Here is a 21,142-nt window from a genome sequence, read left to right as displayed (position 1 = left end):
TCAAAAAGCATAGGGGCACCTGGGTGGCTTGGTGGTTGGGCGTCCGACTCTGGCTCTGGTCATCATCTCACGGTTTGTGAGTTCGAGCCCCGCGTTGGGCTCTGTGCTGATAGCTCAGAGCCTGGAGCCTGCTTCAGATTGTGTGTGTGTGTGTGTGTGTGTGTGTGTGTGTGTGTGTGTGTGTGTGTCTGTCTCTGTCTCTCTTCCCCCTCCCACTTTTGCTCTGTCTCTATCAAAAATAAATAAATGTAAAAAACCATTTTTTTTAAAAAGCAGTAATTGTCAGCTTGTAGAAAATATGTAAATTCAAACACATGGTATCTACAAGACACACTGTATTCAAAGGCACAAATAGGCAGAAAATTTTAAAAGCAGAGAAAGATCAATCAAGTATATAGCATCAGTAAGTAGGTTGGACAGGCTATACTAATATCAGACAAAATCCACTTTAACACAAAATACATAATTAGAGATGAAGTGGGACATTACATAATGAAAACAGTCCATCAGTAAAGGAGACAAAAATCCAAGCAATTATACGCTACTAACGATGAGTCTCAAGAAATACTGAGAGAATTCGAAGCAAAAATACACACATCAACAATTACAGATTTTAATATCCCCCATTAAGTAATGGATAAAACAAGGGATAGAATACAAATAAGAGAAAAAAGAAAGATAAAAAAACACTATGAAGTAACCAGACTAACAAATATATATAAGACAATCCACTCAAAAAGAGCAGATTACACATTCTTCAAAAGTACACACAAAAGGTTCCCAAAAATACATTTTAAAAGGTTCTCACACCAAAATGGAAGGAAATTATAAATCAATCATATAAAGGAATTTTGAAAACTCACTATTAGAAATTAAATAACATATCTCTGAATAAAATAGAGGGAAACAATATTCAGGAAACTGAAAACACTTTTGAGTAAAAACGAAGACAAAATATACCAAATCTTTTGAGACAAACAGAAAACAGTACTTAGAAGACAATTTATCCTACAATATCATATTAAACGAGAACAATCCAATCAATAACCTGCCTTGTACACCTGAGAACAACGGGGGAGAAAAGCAATACAAATTGAAAGCAAGCAAGTATAGTAAATGAGAGAAAAGTAAAAATTAATAAACCAGCAAAGAAAGGCAATAGATGACTCTTTTAAAATACCAATAAGCTTGACTAAACTGTATTTAGGCTGACATGGAAATAAGAGACATAAGAGTCAAACTACTGAAGTTATGGGGCGCCTGGGTGGGTGGCTTAATCAGTTGAGCATTCAACTCTTGATTTCGGCTCAGATCATGATCTCACGATTCGTGGGACTGAGCCCTGCGCCGGGCTCTGTGCTGGCAGCGTGGAGCCTGCTCGGGATTCTCTGTCCACCTTTCGCTCTGCCCCTCACCTGCTCACTCTCATGTGCACTGTCTCAAAAACAAACAAATAAATGTTTCTAAAAAAAATAAATTACTGAAGTTGTGGAATAAAGACGGTACACACGCTAGGGATAGAATATACTCACATTACAAACCTGGAATGTTTTCTACGCTACAAAAACAAAATATAAGTGAATGTTTTGAACTAATTTGATAACTTGGCTGAAATACAAAAATTCCTAGAATCGGAAAAAATATAACAACTCAAGAAGAAATAAGCTATCTGAAAAAAAGTGTAAGAAGTAAACACACTGCAGTCATTTTAAAACTGCCCATAAAGGAAGCCCAGGTCCAGACGGTTTCACTGGTGAATTTTTAAACTCGTTTAAATGATAATTAATATTGATTATTCAAACACTCCTGCAAACAATAGAAAAGAACACCTCCCCCCAATTATATGAGCCTTATATTACATCGGCACTAAACTCAGACATGATGAGAGAAGACAACTACAGTTCAATGTCTAAAACAACTAAGAGCAACATCTTTGGAATACAGACCCACAGCTACTCTGCACAATACTAGCAAATGTTATCGAGTAACACATTACGAGGATTACACACGAAGACCCCGTGAGATTTATCCTACTAGCGCAAGGCTGGTTTATCATCCGACAATGGCAAGTGAGCACCAACAGTGCACTCTCCCTCTGATTCACTCGAGCTGGAGGGTGTCTTCTCTCCGCGTTCTCCCTCTGCCTCACTCCAGCTCGCGAGGGTCTTCTGGAAAGCAGTGTGTATACTCCTCCACCATACTTGGGCGCCTACTGCCTAGTGAACACTTTTAGATTCCCCAGCCCTGGTGGCCAGCATCACTTCTGCTTCCGGTCTCACAGGACTGTACACATTTGCATACTTTAAGAGATACCGTCTGAAGATCTCCCTTCCAATCAGCCTGAATCTAGATGCTGAGTGAGATCCTCCCCTTGGGACAGTGACAGGTCTTGGAACACCCTCAACTACCGAAAGCCACTACAAATAAAAGAGGCTGGTTAGACAACCATGAAAATTTGACAGGCAACCAAGAGCTAAGTCACGGTCGAATGATAAGCTTCATCACCTACACCAGGCCATTCTTCCAATACTAGGAGAGGTGGCTGTTTTATCTAATGAACACAAACCAACACAGAGAATCAAGAAAAATACACAAAGAAATGTGTGTTCAAAACGAAAGAACAAGAAAAAAACCTAAGAATAAGTCCTTAATGGAATGGAGACAAGTGATTTACCTAATAAGGAGTTCAAAATAATAGTCATATAGATGCTCATCAAACTCAGGAGAAAACGGATGAACACGGTGAGAACCTCAACATGAAGAAAGTACCAGAAAGTACCAAACAGAAAATACAGTAAGACAACTGAAAAATACTAGAGGAATTCAATAGCAGAACAATGAGGCAGAGTGAATCAGTAATCTGCAGTCAGACAGTGGAACTCGCCCAGTGAGAGCAGGGGGAAAAGTGAACACAGCTTAAGAGACATATGAGACAATCAATATACAGCAGACCAACATTTGCATTATAGAAATCACAAAAGGGGATGAAAAAGAAAGGGGCAGAAAATTCACTGAGAGAAATAATAGCCGAAAACTTCCCCAAATTGGGGGGAAAAAAAGAAATCCATATCCAGGAAGCCCAGAAATTTCTATTTAAGTTGAATTCAAAAAACCCACACCAAAAACATTATGAGATGGAGTGCCAACAACTAAAGACATGGAGAGAATGTTAAAAGTAGCAAAAAATCCACAACTGGTTCCAGAAAAGGGAACTCTTGTAAGATTATCAGATCCTTCAGCAGAAACCTTTCCAGTCAGAAGGCAGTGGCATGGTATATTCAAAGAATGGGAGAAAAAAAATCTTTACTGGACAACAATACACAGCAAAGCTCTCATTTAGAATCAAAGGACAAATAAATGAGTTTCCCAAACAAAAGCTAGAATTCACCCACACGAGAAAAGCCTCACAAGAAATGTTAAAGGGACTTCTTTAAGCTGAAACAAAAGAATACAAATTAGTAACACGAAAACATATTAAAGTATAAGTCTCACTGGTAAAAACAAATATATAGTGAAATTCAGAACATCCTAATGTTGTGAAGATAGTGGGTTAATCACTTACAAAAGCAGTATGAAACATAAAAGACCAAAGTACAAAAAATAACCGTAATTACTTATAATCATTACTTAAGACATACAGAAGATTAAAAGATACAAGAATTGACATCAAAACCATAAAATAGGGAGGGGAAAATACAAACACAGAGCACTAGAATATGTTCAATCCTCAGTTGTTGTCATTTTAAAATTGACATTGTCCTGAAATACCCCATTAGACCAGATAGACTTTGCAGAGATATACAAACATTTCATCCACAAAGAAAACTTCTCAAGTACACATGAACAATTTTCAAGGATTGACCATATATTAAGACAAAAAAACAAATCCTAGCAAATTTAAGAAGACCCAAACCCAATCAAGCTTCTTTCCTGCATGAAGCTAGAAATCAATTACCAGTAAGAAAACTGGAAAATTCACAGCTAAGTGGAGACTAAACAATTCTCTCCTGAACAACCAATGAGTCAACAGAGAAACCAAGGGATACCTTGAGGCAAATAAAAATGGAAATACAACATACCAAAACTTAAAGGATACAGGAAAGGTAGTACTCAGACGGAAATTCATAGTGATAAAAACTTACAATGAGAATCCAGAAACTTCTCAAACAAACAAACAAAAAACCTAACCTTACATCTCAAGGAACTAGAAAAAAACAAGGACATGAAACCCAAGCTAGCAGAAGGAAGGAAAATAATCATGATCAGGGCAGAAATAAATGAAATATGATCTGAAAGGATCAATAAAATTAAGAGCTGGTTCCTTGAAAAGACAAACAAAATAAACTGAATTTTTACTAGAGTAACCAAGACAAAGAGGACTCAAATAAATTAAATCAGAAAAGATAAAATATTATAACTCGGACCACAGAAACACAAAGGATTTTAAGAGACTACTATGAACAATTATGTCATAACAAATTTGACACTCTAGATGAGATGCATGAATCTCTAGAAAAATGGTCTACCAAGAGTGAATCATGATGAAATAAAACATGAAATCTGAACAGACTAATTAATACTAAGGAAACTGAATCAGGAAAAAAAGCCTCCCTAAAAATAAAGCCCCCTCCCCACACCCACCAAATAAAGCCCAGAACCAAACACCTTCACTGATGAATTCCACAAATCACCTAAAATAGAATACCATTCTCAAACTCCACCAAAAAATAGAAGAGGAGGGACATTTCCTAACTCATTTTACAAGGCCAGCATTACCATCATACCAAAACCGGACAATGATGCTACAAGAACAGAACATGACAGGATATCCCTGATGAACACAGATGCTAGAAAATATTAGCAAACTTAACGCAACAATACATTAAAAGGAAGATACACCGTAACCAAGTGTGATTTATTACAGGCACACATGGATGGTCAAACATCCACAAATCCATCAACATGACACACATTACCAAAATAAAGGAAAAAAATCATAAGGTTATCCTTCAACAAAGTGGGGTTAAAGGGAACGCACCTCAACAGAATAATGGCCATATATAAAAAAACAAAAGCTAACAGCATACTCAATGGGGAAAAACTAAAAGCTTTTTCTCTAACATAAAGAACAAGACAAGGATGCCCATTCTTCCTACTTTTATTCAACACAGTAATGGAATTAAGTCCTAGCTGCAGACATCAGAGAACAAAAATAAATAAATAAAAGGTATCCAGGTTGCTGAAGAAGTGAAACTATCACTATGTGAAGTCATATAATATATACAAAACCGTAAAGACTCCACCAAAAAAATGTTGGCACAGATGTATGAATTAGGTTAAGATTGCAGAATAAAAAGAAAAACCAAGATATAAAAATCTGCTGCATTTCTATACACTAATAACAAAATAATAATAAATAATTAAGAAAATATTTACCTTTCCAATTGCACCAAAAATTATAAAATACCTAGGAATAAACTTAACCAAGAAGGAAAAAGATCTGTAATCTAAAAACTAGAAAACACCAATAAAAGAAATGGAAGACAACACGAGCAGCTGGAAAGATATACTATACTCTTAGATTGGAAGATTAGCATTAAAATGTCCTTACTGGGCTACCTTGGTGGCTCAGTCCGTTAAGCAACTGACTTCGATTCAGGTCATGATCCTATGGTTCATGAGTTCGAGCCCTGCAGTGGGCTCTTTGCTGACAGCTCAGATCCTGGAGCCTGCTTCGGATTCTGTGTCTCCCTGTCTCTCTGCCTCTCCCCCACTCATGCTCTCTCTCCGTCTCTCAGAAACGAACATTAAAAAAAAAGTTTTTTTTAAATGTCCTTACTATTCAAAGCAATCTACATACTCAATTCAATTCCTATGAAAATACCAATAGCAATTTTCACAGTAGAAGAAATAATACTAAAATTTGTAGGTAGAACCACAAGAGGGTTTTTTTTTGTTTTTTGTTTTTTTTTTTTTAATATTTGTTTATTTTGAGAGAAAGAAGACCCATGCATGTGAACACGAAAGGGGCAGATAGAGAATCCCAAGCGGGCTCTGCACTGTCAGCGCTGATGCCAACACAGGCCTCGATCTCATGAACTGTGAGATCATGACGTGAGCTGAAATCAATAGTTGGACACTAAACAACAGACACAGCCAGGAGCCCACACAAAAAATCCTGAATAGCCAAAGCAGTCTTGAGAAGAAACAAGAAAGCAGAAGGTAGCATGCTTGCTGATTTCAAACTATACCACAAAGCTACTGTAATCAAAACCGTATGCTATTGGCATAAATGCAGACACACAGATCCATGCAACAGAACACGGAGTCCAGCAATAAACCCACATCTAAGTCAACTACTCTACGACAAAGGAGGCAAGAATATACAGTAGGGAAAGGACAGTCACCTCTTCAATAAATGGGGTTAGGAAATACGACAGCCACATGCAAAAGAGTGAAATTAAACCGCTATCTTGCACCATACACAAACTCTAACTCAAAATGGATTGAAGACTGGAACACAAAACCTGAAACTATGAAAGTCCTCGAAGAAAACAGGCAGTAGGCTACACATCAATCTCGGCAATAAGTTTTTGTATTTGACCCTAAATACAAAGGCAACAAAAGCAAAAATGAGCATGTGGGACTGCATCAAACTAAAAAGCAAAGCAGACCATCAATAAAATCAAAGACAATCCACTGAATGGGAGAAACTATTTGCAACCATTTATCTGATAAGGGGTTAATGTCCAAAACACAACTGATATTACTCAATAAGAAAAATCAAATTTGACTTAAAATGGGCAGAGGATGTGAATAGACATTTTTCCAAAGAAGACATACAGACAGCCAACAGGTACTTGAAAAGGAACACTACATCATCAGGGAAGTACAAACCAAAACCACAATGAGATATCACTTCATGCTATTAGAATGACTATTATCAAAAAGAAAAGACATAACCACTGTTTACAAGGATGTGAAGAAAAGGAAACCCTTGGGTACTGTTCGTGGGAAGGTAAATTGTGAAGCCACCATAGAACACAACATGGTAGTTAGTTCCTCAAAACATTAAAAATACAACTATCATATGATCCAGCAATTCCACTTCTGGGTATTTATCTGAAAAAAATGAAAACACTAACCTGAAAAGACATACACACATTTCTTCACTGTGCTACTATACAAATAAATGAAGAATGTATAAATAGTTATACATTAAGTTACATACGTTATGTATACTAAAGTACATACATTTTACATATGTATATATTTTGTATACATATCTTATAAACATGATATACATGTAGAATACTATTCAGCGATAATAAACAATGAAATCTTGCCATTTGGGGACACCATGGATAGATCCTGACGGCATTATGTAAAGTCATAGAAGACAGACAAAGGAAGAATAATACCGAATGATCTCACTTAAATGGAATTTGAAAAATAAAAACACAAATACAGTGATTTTATAGATCCAGGGAACATACTGGTGGTTGTCAGAGGTGTGGGTTTGGGGGTATGTGAAATGGGTGTGTGTGTGTGTGTGTGTGTGTGTGTGTGTATCAAAATGATGTATCATCAAAATGACACCCCCACACATACACACCCTCTTCAAAAACTGATGCTGAGGCAATTGGATAGCTACATGCAAAACAATTAAACCCCTTTCTCACACCATACACAAAAATGGGTAACAGACCTAAATGCAACAACTATTTACTTAAGGAAAATTTAAGAATGAATGTTTTTGTTCTTGGGATAGACACAGCCCTTTTAGATACAACACCAAAACCAATAGTGACAAAAGATAGAACAGATAACCTGTATTTCACGAAACAAAAAACTCTTGCTGCAGAGCGCACAGCCAAGATAGTAAAATGACAACGCCAAAATGGGAGAAAATATTTGTAAACAATATACCTAATTAGGGACTGATATACAGAATACGTAAAGAACGCTTACAACTCACCAATAAAAAGACTACAACTAAAATATTAATAAGGCAAATGCCTGTTGAATATTAAGCTTGTATCCAGCAACCTTCCTGTAAATGACTTCTATGTTGTAGGAGTGTGCCGCATTAGGATTCTTAGACAATCGAATCTCTGCAAAAAGAGGAGTTTTATTTCTTCCCTTGTCACCTTTCATATCCCTGTTTTGTTGCATTACCTAGGATTTCTACTAAGATGTCTAAATAAGAGTGGTGAAACCGGATGGCCCTGACTTGCTCCTGATCTTAGAGAGAAAGCACCCAGTTTCTCTTTATTATATGTGATGTTAACAGATTTTTTGGTAGATGTTTTTCATCAACTTGAGGAAATTCTCTATTCCTAGTTTGCTGAATTTTAATCATACATGGATTCTGTTAAATGCTTCTTCTGCATCAAAGGATCCTATCAAAGGATCATACAGTTTTTCTTTCTGCAGCTTACTGATGGGATGGATTATGTTAATTGATTTTTGAATGTTGAATGAGCTTGCAGGCTTGGAATAAATCCTAATTCGTCATGGTATATAATTCTTTTCCTACACCGTTGGACTTTATTTGGAGTTCTGCATCTATATTCCTAAGAATTATTTGTAGTTTTTCTTCCAAGAGCGACCATCTGCTTTTGGGATTAAGGAAACAATTCTTTGGCCTTAAAGAAAGAGTGGAAAAGTTCCCTCTAACTACAAATCATCCCTAGGAATTTACAAAAAGGCCACTCGAGGTAATAAATAAATTCAGAAAAGCTGTAAGCCACAATATAACCACCCCCAAATCAGGTGAGGCTTCTATGCAACTGCAATCAACAATCTGAAAGGAAATTAATAAAGCAATTTTATGTATAACAGCATCTTTGTCAGCCTATGGTAGATTACGCTGATTGGTTCTGGAATGTTGAACCACTTTTGCATACTCGGAATATATCCCACTCGGTCACAGTGTAGGATTCTTTTTATACATGGCTAGTTTCCATTTGCTAATACTTTGTTAAGGAATTGTGCTGGTAAATTTATGGGACATATCGATCTATAGATTGTTTCCTGGGCTATCGTTATATGGTTTTGGTATCGGGATAAGAAAAAACTCCATTAGAACTGTTTCCTTCCAGGAAAAAAAAAAAAAAAAAAGGAGGTGAGAGTGGGAGAGAGCCAAAGCAGAAGAGGCTCTTAAAAACGGAGAACAAACTGTGGGTTGATGGTGGGTGGGAGGGAGGGGAGGGTGGGTGATGGGTAGTGAAGAGGGCATCTTTTGGGATGAGCACTGAGTGTTGTATGGAAGGCAATTTGACAATAAACTTCAAATATTGAAAAAAAAAAAAGAACTTTTTCCTTCTATTTTTCTAGAAGAGATTGTGTAAAATCAGTGTTAATTCCTCCTTAAATGGTTACATGTTTGATAGATGGTAAAAACATCTGTAGATTTTTTTAATCTATTTTTTATATTAAATTTCTTTAATTCAAATTATCTACGTCACCTTTATGACAATCTATGGACCATTCAAATTGTCCATGTCATCATGAGTTTGGTAGTTTAGGATTTCTAAAGAATTGATCCATCTCTTCTTGACTGTCAAATTAAAAGCATAACATTTAAAGTATCATCCTGTTAATGAATGCAGAAGTGATAGCCCCACTCATTGGTGGTTTGGAGTGTGCGTGCGTGTGTGTGAAGACGGCTAGGTTTATCAATTTTATTTTTTTTCTAAGCACTGGCTTTGTATCATTAGGTTTCTCTGTTTTCCTATTATAAACTTCATTGATTTCTGCTTTTTTCATTTTCTTTCTCCTACTTGCTGTGGATTTACCTTGTTTTTTTTTCCAGGTCCTTCAGGTAGAAAGTTCGTTATGGATTCGAGACCTTTCATCTTATCCAATGTTGGCATTTATTACTATAAACTTCCATAACAGCACTTTAAGCTGCTTCACACACAAATTGGTATACTTTTTCATTTAGTTCTAAGTATTTTTAAAATTTCCTTTGAGCCTTCTTTGATTCATGCTTTACTTACATGGGTCTTGTTTAATTCGTAAGGTTTGTTGACTCCCTGTTACTGATTCAGTTTTTCTTTTTTGTTTTTTGTTTTGTGGGGTTTTTTTGGGGGGAAGGGGGGTAATGTTTTTATTTATTTTTGAGAGAGAGACAAAACACAAGTCGGGGAGGGGCAGAGAGAGAGGGAAACACAGAATCTGAAGCAAGATCTAGGCTCTGAGCTGTAAGCACAGAGCCCAGCATGGGGCTTGAACTCACAATCCGTGAGATCATGACCTGAGCCGAAGTCAGACCCCAACCAACTCAGCCACACAGGTGCCCCCACAGTTTGATTTCTTCACGTACGGACAACATAGCATGATTTCAGTTCTGCAAAATTTCCTAAGCTTTCTTCATGGCCCAGTATATGTCTTACCTTACTGAATGCTCCACAAGCACTGGAGGAGAACACATATCCTGCTCTTTTTCGTAGTATTCCTAACCAACTGAGCCACTCAGGCACCCCAGTCTTTTAGGTAGTGTTTTACATTTTCGTTCAATCCTGCTCAGGGATGTGCTCTGCAGCTCTTCCACATCTGCTATTAATTCATATCTGTTGTCTACAAGTGCTACCAATTACTAAGAGTAAGGTGCTGAATTCCCCAAATATAATTGAAGATTTGTTTATTTATCCGTTCAGTTCAGTCAGTTTTGATTTGTGTCCTAGGAGGTTCTGTTGTTTGGTGCGGTCACATTTTGCATCACTGCCTGTTTTTCTCTAATAATTTTCTTTGATGTCGAGACTACTTTATCTGGTATTAATGGAGTCAATCTTGCTTTTGTTTTCATTAATATTTGCATAGTACATCTTTTTCATAAAATTTTATTGTTTATTTTTGAGAGAGAGAGAAAGCTCTCAACTGTCACCACAGAGCCTGACGTGGGGATCAATCTCACGAACCGTGAGATCATGACCTGAGCCAACTCAGATGCTTAACCCAGCCACCCAGGCGCCTCCATCTTTTTCTATTCCCTATCAACCTCACTATGTTCTCTCTGAAGTGAATTTTTTGTAGATAACATATTTCTGCATCATGTTTTCTGTTTCATGCAGTCTACCAATTTATACGCCTATTGGTGTATTTAGTGCATTTACACTGATGGTGAACACTGCTAATGTCAAGTTTAAGTCTGCCATTTTATTTTTCGGTTGTTTTCTCAGTTTCTCATCATCTCTTCCTAACTTTTCTTTTGGTTACCTGAACATTATTTTAAACATTCCATTTTCATTAATTTAGAGTTAATTAATTAACATTAATATTTCGTTTTTTTCTGTTTACGCTTTTTCTGAATGTACCACTTCATATAACATTTTAGTGGTTGTTCTAGGTATTTGAGTCCATTTCTAGGTAAAAGGCACATATATAATTTATCACAGTCTTCTCGGGTCAACATCTTATCACTTCAAGAGACATGTAACACTTTAATTCCATTTAAAGCCCTTTATTCTGTATTTTAAATGTAATTATATCATTTTCTACACACATAGAGCATCAAATCATAAGATATTTCTAAATTTGGCCTGAATCAAATATTATTATAGAAACTCATGAGAAGGAAACTACATTACATTTACCCTTATTTTTGCCACTTCCATTTTCTTTCTTTTCTAAAGTTCCACCTTTCTACTGTTATTTCCTTTCGATTCAGAGAACTTCCTCTAGCCATTTTTATTTTTTATTTTTATTTATTTATTTTTTTAATTTTTTTTTCAACGTTTATTTATTTTTTTGGGGACAGAGAGAGACAGATCATGAACGGGAGAGGGGCAGAGAGAGAGGGAGACACAGAATCGGAAACAGGCTCCAGGCTCTGAGCCATCAGCCCAGAGCCTGATGCGGGGCACGAACTCACGGACCGCGAGATCGTGACCTGGCTGAAGTAGGACGCTTTACCGACTGCGCCACCCAGGCGCCCCTTTCTAGCCATTTTTAAAAGCTTTGTTTGCTTACAACACTTTCTCTTAGTTTTCCTTTTTATGGTATCTTCAGCTCTCCTTTCATGAATATATGTTCACAAGATACCAGTTTTGTCTGAAAGTTCTTTTCCTTCAGTACTCAGAAAAAAAGGCATTATTTCCCTCTAGCCTCCATGCTTTTGGCTGAAACATCCACTATCATTTCCAAAGAAAAGGAGAGGTTTCTCTCCAGCTACTTTGAAACATTCTCTTGTTTTTAGAAATGTAATCATGACATGCCATTGGCGTGGATCCCTTTGCATTTATGTTACTTACAGTTCATGCAGATTCTTCAATGAGTACTTTTAGCTCTACTGCCCAACTTGGCAAGTTTTCAACCATTATTCTTTAAAATCCTTCAAGTCCCACCCTCTCTTCCCTTTCTGTTACTCTTCTTCCTGACACACAGAGATTCCACTCTCCTCTCGTTACCTCCATGCCTTCCAATCTGGACTGACCATAAACACCCTTAAGGAAAACGACAAGCGTCCTCTAGCGACATCTGTAGTGCTTATGCTCTTCCCAATATCTTCTCCAGGAGCGAGAAAGATCTTATAAACATAAACTACACCTTGCTCGTTAACCAAAATATACTAAAAAGGATAACATTAAAAACTTTAATAAGATTTATGATATTTACCTTGTGGACCACAACTGCCTGACATCATTTCCTGTCCCACACTCATCAATCACTCACTCCCCTCTGGCCACTGTGACTTTTTTTTTTTTCCGCTATTTCCCAAAAAACACCAAACACATTCCTGCTCATTAGCTTAGTGGGTGCTATTCCCCTTGCTGAGAAGAGGCAGAAACCACCCAACTCACACAAACATTTCACTCAAATCCTGCTCTAATGGTGGCTGATCTCCTACTTTAGGTCTCCCCTGACTACTCTTCTTAAAGCAGCACAATTTAACTCTGCTCTAATTTCCAAGGTCATTTTATACCACTACACAGCATTAATACGCAGAAGTATCTCTTTCTAGTGCTACTTTTTAAATGTATGAGACATATAACTATATAAATTCAAGGTGCACGTTAGTTTCAGACAATTATATACTGTATTATGACTGCTACTGTGCCAATAATCAGCACCTTTATTATGTTACACCATTCCCATGCCTTATTAGTGATTGGAACGATTCAGTTCTGGTGTCTTGGCAAGTGTGATGATCACAATACGATACTGTCTGCATTCTTGATATGGTATCCGCCATCTCTACAGCTTACTTATCTCTTCTGATCTTGTACCATCCCTCCTTTCCCACACCCCATCCCCTGGGAACCACCACAGTACCCTCTGTTATCATGAGTTTCCCTTTTCCAGATTCCAGATATAAGTGACACCACACGGTAACTGTCTTTCTCTTAAAGTGGCAGGATATCATTTCTCATGACTGAATACTACTACTCTCTTTTATTTCTTTAGCTATTCATGAACTGACGAGCACGCAGATTGTGCCCAGATCTGGCTATTGTGAATAAGGCCGTGATACACATGAATGTGTATATTCTCTTCGATATCCTCTTTTCATTTTCTTCGGGTATGTTCCCAAGTACAACTGCGGGATCCTAGGACAGTTCTATATTTAACTGCTTGAGGAATCTCCACACCCTTTTCCACAGTAGGTGAACCAATTTACATCACCACCACCGACAGTGCACAAGGGTTCCCTTTTCTCCTCATCCTCGCCAACACTTGTTCTCTCTTGTCTTCTTGGTGCTAGCCATTTTAAATGGTGTGATGTGGCTCGGATGCGCATGTCCCTCACGTTAGTGATGTTGACCACCTCTGCATGCATCTCTAGGCCACTAGTGCTACTTGTACAAAGTCACTGGCACATTATTCTTTCACTGCTATGGCATTTATTAATTTTTTTAATCAAAAAAATTTTTTTCATGTTTATTAATTTTTGAGAGAGAGAGACAGAGCACGAGTGGGGGAGAGCCAAGAGAGAGGGAGACACAGAATCTGAAGCAAGCTCCAGGCTCTGAGCTGTCAGCACAGAGCCCAATGCAGGGCTCGAATCATGGACAGCAACATCATGACCTGAGCTGAAGTTAGACACTCAACTGACTGAGCCACTCACGCGCCTCTCACTACTATGGTATTTAGACAACAGCAAGCACTCAAAAATTATTGGAGTCGGAAAATCAGTGTATGAAACAATGCCTGGGAACAGCAGGAATGCCTTGCAACAACACAGGTAAGGTCGGGGCTGACACTGCTTTGAGAAACGCAGATTCATGCAGGAAAACGATGGCAAAGGGGAGGAAGGCAAAGATTGGTCTGTTGACCAATGTAAGAATTGGTGAATATTCAAAACGTGAATCAAACAGGAGAACATTTTTCGTGAGAGCAGAATCTGGAGGTTTGGTTCAATAACCAGTATTCTCAGTCACTCACTGGATTATGACTTCTAAACAGATACCTTAAAAACACATTCCAAAGTTGTCCAGCCCTGGGTTAATCATGGGAAGATAATCAATGTCCTGATGTTCATCGGTGCTGTATGTATCAACTCACCTGGAAGGCTCTGGCTTGGGAATTCTTCCTCCGATATCCATGGCTCCTCTCCTTGCTCCAGCCTGAAGATCACCTCTGGTTTGGTAGCACAGGACCCTGTCAACGTGAAATCATTCAGGATTCAGACCAGGTGGCCTACACTTCGGGGCCTCTGGAAGAGGAGGAAGCCGCTGCAGCTGCTCAGTGAAGAAGCCACGGAACACTTCACTGGAGAGGTAAACACAACGACCTTCCTGGTGCCCAATGGCGGTCAATCGGCAACGACTCCTGAATTCCAATCTTAAATATCATTCAACGCGGCACAGAGCCTACACGCCTCAAAATTAACACAATCAAAACATGCTACTTGGAATTATATAAAAACAGTCCTTACCCACTGAGACAAGGTGGCTGTAGTTCTCCAGCATCACGTCCCTGTACAGGGACCTCTGACTTGAGTCCAAGCAGTGCCACTCCTCCTGGGTGAAGCCCACGGTCACATCCTTAAATGATACTGATCCCTGGGATTTCTGTTCAGTCTGAAATGTTCAGAAGTGGGTGACATGGAAAAGCTGTATGGGAACCAATCCTTCTCATGATTACCAAAATAGTCTGCAGAAGGTGTGTTTGGCTTTAGGCTTTGAGGGGAGACGAGAAATCTAACAAACACTATGCCATTGCTTCAGGGTATTATTAATGTAAAAATCACCAAATCCCACAATGTATCTGGAACTGTTCCAATTCTTAGAAATGCTAAGATTAATAAAACTGTTCTTGTATTCAAGGAGCACATATTCTGATAATAAAACATGCAGTAACAGGTCACAATGGCTAAGGTGAAGTATGAAAAAGACAGACTAAAACAAACGAGCAGCAAAATTAGCTCTCTGTGGGGCCTCACTGAAGAACGGCTGTTGGAGAAGAACCCTGTACTCTCATGAACACAGGGTCATGGTCCCAGGTGCAAGGAAAGGCGGGGCTCCTCTACCACATTCGCGAAATGAGAAGAGGGCAAATAGCGGAGGAAAAGATGAGAATCCACCCCGGATCTGTGATGACAAGAAGGGCCATAAAGGAATTCATGGAATGGATCACAGAGTAAATTTAGACGGAGTCTTCAAAATGTGTGAACACTTTCCACCTTAAAGAATATTTGGAGTACTGGGGCGCCCGGGTGACTCAGTAGGTTGAGCTTCCGACATCGACTCAGGTCATGATCTCGCATTCGTGAGTTCAAGCCCCGCGTCGGACTCTGCTGACAGTTCGAAGCCTGGAGCCTGTTTCGGATTCTGTGTCTCCCTCTCTCCCTGCCCCTTCCCTGCTCATGATCTGTCTCTCAAAAATGAATAAACATTAAAAAAAATTAAAAAAAAAAAAGAACACTTTTGAGTACTACCAAACTTGATATTTATGAATTACATAAGTATACTATCAATACATTTTGTTACAAATTTTTATTCTCCAGCTTAAAAGGTAAGAGCCGAAGGGTGCCTGGGTGGCTAAGTTCGGCTCAGGTCATGATCTCCCTGCTCATGGGTTTGAACCCTGCATCATGTTCTGTAAGGACACCACGAAGCCTGCTTGGGATTCTGTATCTCCCTCTCTCCCTGCTCCTCCCCAACCCATGTTCTTTGTTTCTCTCTCAAAAATAAACATAAAAAAGTTAAAAAATATATGTAAATAACGTGTTTCTACCTGTTGATGCAGCTACATATCGTGAGTATAAAGGCTGAGGTTCCTTAAGTACCTGAAGTGGGAGAATACACTGAGACATGACAAGTCTATGAAGAAGTGAGGTGGAGCAAGATGATAAAATCAGCAGCACACAAAGATCTTCCTGAGTCATTTTCAAAACCAGTAGGCACCTCAGGAACCACTGAGAACACTTCCAGTATCATTTGTAATGTGAGTTCCGGTTCTCACATTTCAAGCATCAAATTGCCAGAAGAGGCATCTTCCGGTCAACTAGGAGTCAAGAGATCTCAAATCTGTCCACTTCTCAAACTGCATTTTCTGCAAATGAACTATTCTATGTAGATCCTGAATGTAAATCCTTATACGCTTCTGTAATTTCAGTACCTACAGCATAAAGGTGCTGTAGGATTGCACTAGCTAATCCAGAAAACTTACTTAACATAGTATTATCCAGGCACATAATCAGAATTCACCAATCAAGAGATATATTCGATTCCAAATCATTCCTGACATACCAGCTCTGTCCTTTAATGAAACTGCTTCAAGAAATTATTTTAGGTTTCTTTATTTATTTTGAGAGGGAGAAAGAGAGAGCACGAGCAGGGGAGGGGCAGACAGAAAGGGACAGAGAGGATCCCAAGCAGGCTCCATGCTGTGAGAGTGGAGCCCCAAGCAGGACTCCATCCCAGGAACCGTGAGATCATGCCCTGGACTGAAATCAAGAGAAGGATGCTAAAGCGACTGAGCCACCCAGGTGCCCCGTGAAACTGTTTGAAAAACAGTATTACAAATATTCTTCATTAAGGAAAACAAAATACTTCAGAGGGCTTCCACAAAATACAGGATAGCAGAAGATGACTGAAGGTAAAGGTCGAATTGCAGTAATAATAAAAGTCCTTTTATATGTTGAAAGAATTACAAACTATAACCACAATTTAAACTTAAATGATAATTAATATTAGAATAAATCTTAAATACTGAACCACTCTAGAAGGACTAAACTTTAAGTCCTGGCCCCCTGCCTGCCCCTAAGGGTACATTACAAATCCTGCCCCTGACATGAACCTGGGCCACGTGACTTGCTTTGTCCAATGAAAAGTAGTACAAGGGAAATGTGTCACTTCAGGGAGAAGTTTTCAGAGACATCATCCTTCATCCTTGACCCCACAATGCACAGCACAGGGAACAGAGCCACGCCTTAGCCCCTAAGATCACAGACACAAACAAAAAATAAATTTAGGAATCCTTTGTTACGACACAAGCTGACTGATGCAGTGTTGAAAAAACAAAACAAAATAATCCAATAAAATACAAACGAACAACCTCTAGAGACCACTTGTGTATACAACAGGCTTGAGCAGTCAAAGCTTGAGCAAGGCAAAAGGACCCACAGCGACCACGACCACGACCACCAAGCTGACGTGAACAGGCTCCTTAAGCCACAGGACCTCACTGACCAATGGGCTGCCCACGGCAGGCACAGTGCCTAAGATTACCAAAAAAGGGGGAAAAGTTACAGCTACTCGAGAACTACAGCCCCTCACCACCGCCTAGTAGCAGACGGTCTCCCCTTTGCCATCCTGCCAGCTGCTCCCTTGCAGGATATCCGGTAAACTTCTATTTCCTCTGTTCTGTCTTGAGTGAATTCTTCACTGGTGCCCCCTGCCGGCTCCCACTCAATCGGGGTGCCCCACACAACCAAGAAAAAGCATAGGGAAGAAATACATTGTCAGATGGAGGGACTAAAGCCTAACAAGAACAAATACAAATGGGTTACGTCACCCAATACAAAAAACAATTATGTTATTTTAGGCTTGAAAATCTTGTCTTTTCATTTTTAACCAGAAATGAAAAATCATAAGGAAAACAAAACAGGATCCCCACCGTAGGACTTACAGTAACGTCAAAATCACGTGAGTTTCTTTTAATGCCCTACACAGTTCTAAGAGTTTCTCCTTATAAAGAGCGATGTCTCATTCTTAGAATCCTCACCAGCTGGCACACCTTAGGACACGTACTAACTACTCATAAATGGTTTATGAACGAAGTGAATGAAGGCCTAATTAAGGTACATTACAGGGAATACCAACTGCAGTGAAAGGGAGACTTATTTCAGTGATAAAAACAGTTACAGTCAAATGGAACAGAAGAGACACCCCCCAATAAACCCACGCATGTATGGTCGACTGATTTTTGACAGAGTGCCAAAAACACACAATGGGGATGGGATAGTCTCTTCAGTAAAAGGTGGCGGGATAACGGGACACCTACATGCAAGAGAATGAAACTATACCCCTATCTTCCACCACTCATACAAATTAACCTGAAATGAATCAGACTTAAACATAAGAACTGATACCATACAATTCCTGGAAGAAAACATAGGGGAGAAGCTCAATATTGTTCTTTAGGATGATGTTTTCTTTGGATAAGAGCCAAAAGCAAGGCAACAAAAGCTCAAACAAGCCTTCATCGAACTTAAGAGCTCTGCCCAGCAAACAGTCCATAAACTGAAAAGTAACCTACAGATTGGGAAAAGATATTCACAAATCATGTATCTGATAAGACGTTAATATCCAAAATGTATACACAACTCATACAATACAAAAACCAAAAAGCAAATAATCCAATTAAAATGAACAAAGGACCTGAACAGACATTTTTCCAAAGACCTACAAACGGCCAATCCAATACGTATATGCAATGGTGCTCAATACCATGAATCATCAAGGAAATGCAAATCGAAACCTCAATGAAATACCACTTTCACACCTCTCAGAATAGCTATTATCAAAAAGACAAGAGATAACAAATGGCAAGAATGTGGCGTGAAGGGAACCCTCATTCACTGTTGGTGAGAATGTAAACTGGTGCTGCCACCTTGGAAAACACTATGGCGGTCCCTCAAAAAATTAAAAATGGAACTATCAGATGATCTAGCAATCCCAATTTTAGGTACAAATCCAAAAGGGATGGAAAGAAAACTGCAAAAGACACCTGTAATCCCCTGTTCACTGCAGTACTATGGACAATAGCTGAGGCATGACACAGCCTAAGTATCCATCAACAGAGGAATGGGGTAATGAGAATGTGTGTATATATATAAATACATATATATAGACACACCCACACAATGGAATACTATTCAACCATAAAAACAAAGGAAATCCTCCCATTTGTGACAATATGGACAGACCTTGAGGGCACCATGCTAAATGAAATAAGTCAGAGGGAAAAGAAATACCATATAGTATAACTTACCATATATAAGTAGTATCTCAAAAACAAACAAACAAAAACAAAAACAAAATCCCTATCTCATAGTAACACAGCATAAAATAGGGATTGCCAGAGGCTGGGAGGAGAAGGAAAATATGGGATGTTGTAAGCCAGGGTGATGAGTTCGAGCCCCATATTTCCTGCAGAGCCTACTTAACAACGAAGAAAGAAAAGAAGAGAGGGAAATAAACTAACTCCAGGTAAAGATGGCAATACATACAATGAATACCTAAAAAAGTAGAAACAAAATAAAACACAATTTTGGGGAGAAAGCAGGAGGAAATACTCAAGAATTCTTGTTACATATTCAAAATATCTTTGACACTAAATACTAAATCCAAACAAGAACATATCCCTTACCAGCAAAAAATACCTTTACTGGTTAATCTCTTTCATTGACAGATACATAATTCCAAAACAAAATATTATCATAACCAGGTTAGGTTTATTTCAGAAATATCTCTTTAGTTTTATATTTAAAATTAATGTATTAATTTTACATTACATTTAACGTAATTTACTAAGATAATGGAGACAAACCATATCATGATTTCAATAGATGACCAAAACCATTTAATAAAATTAAATAGGCACTCATGAAAAAAAGAAAAATTTTACATAACGAGGAACAGAACTGCATATCCTTGAGGTCATCAAGAAATGCAAAAAAATACAGCAAAAATCCATACTGAAAGGAAAGCTTCCCCCTTACTCTGCTTCTATTTAATATTATATATTTGAGGACGTAAGAAGGCAATAAAGAAAAAAAAAGGTATAAAAACAGGAAAAAGTAGATAACAGTGTCACTATTCCCAGATTATACATGTGTATACATAAAAAAATCCACACATTTGGGAGGTAAACCATTATAGTATACTAAATTAGTGTAGAAAACTTGTTGGAAATAAGGTCAATATATAAAAAATAACATGCAGCAACAAGCAATTTAAAAGTGCAAATAAAAATATATTTAAATTTTAATACATAATACTGGGTGGCTTAGTTGAACACCAGACTCTTGATTTCTGCTGTGGTCATTACCCCAGGGACATGGGATCCATGCTCATGTCGGGCTACACCCTGAGTGTGGAGTTGGCTTAAGATTTTCCCTGTCCCCCTCTCCCAGCTCCCGCTCTCTCTCGCGGGGGGGGGGGGGGGGGGGGGGATACATGTATATTAAAAAACATGAAATGCACAGAAATAATTCTAACAACAGGTATGCAAGAATTCAACCCGAAAACTATAGTATTACTGAACACTTATATACCATAAATTTATGAAATTTGCACAAACTCAATAATCAGACACATACAAATTAAACAGTGAAGTTTGTAACCATTTGAAGTAGAAATAACTTCAGTATCTGGAGAAGACAGACACAGTTTTCTGATGAGTAACAATTTACCTAGAAAAAGGAGAAATCCTAATATCCTGTAACTCAAAAATATTAATCACTGGACACTGGACCAGTGATTCTTAAACTTAATGTGTTATCAACCATCACATGGACATCCCCTAAAAACACAGATTGCTGGGCCTGGCCTCCAGAAGTTCTCTTCCAGTAGGTTTGGGATGGTGGATCACAATCTGCATGTCAAACAAGTTTCGAGGTGACGCTGCCATTTCTGGCCAAAGATCCTCACTCTGAGAAGCAATGCTCCAGGGTCTGGAGATACATCTG

The 21,142-nt window shown here is 38.4% G+C and overlaps 1 protein-coding gene across 14 annotated transcripts in view; it reads right to left on the bottom strand.

Moving 5' to 3' along the window:
• The window catches only part of LOC125147511 (zinc finger protein 33B-like), an 86,098-nt gene that overhangs the window by 15,393 nt on the left and 49,563 nt on the right, over positions 1-21,142 (bottom strand). For 8 of the 14 annotated variants that reach the window (XM_047824558.1, XM_047824566.1, XM_047824559.1 and 5 more), the window contains 2 exons: positions 14,882-15,026; positions 14,509-14,604 (listed from right to left, as the gene is read on the bottom strand). In XM_047824558.1, the coding sequence (XP_047680514.1) occupies positions 14,509-14,604; positions 14,882-15,026 (241 nt within the window). Of the gene's footprint in view, positions 1-14,508; positions 14,605-14,881; positions 21,140-21,142 lie in introns of all 14 variants that reach the window. The other 6 variants (XM_047824563.1, XM_047824561.1, XM_047824560.1 and 3 more) reach the window with 3 other exon arrangements.

The sequence above is a fragment of the Prionailurus viverrinus genome, chromosome D2, assembly GCF_022837055.1.
Source record: "Prionailurus viverrinus isolate Anna chromosome D2, UM_Priviv_1.0, whole genome shotgun sequence".
Classification (NCBI taxonomy): Eukaryota; Metazoa; Chordata; class Mammalia; order Carnivora; family Felidae; genus Prionailurus; species Prionailurus viverrinus.
Note: the sequence above shows the minus strand (reverse complement) of the source record. Positions and strands in the feature narration are given on the sequence as shown.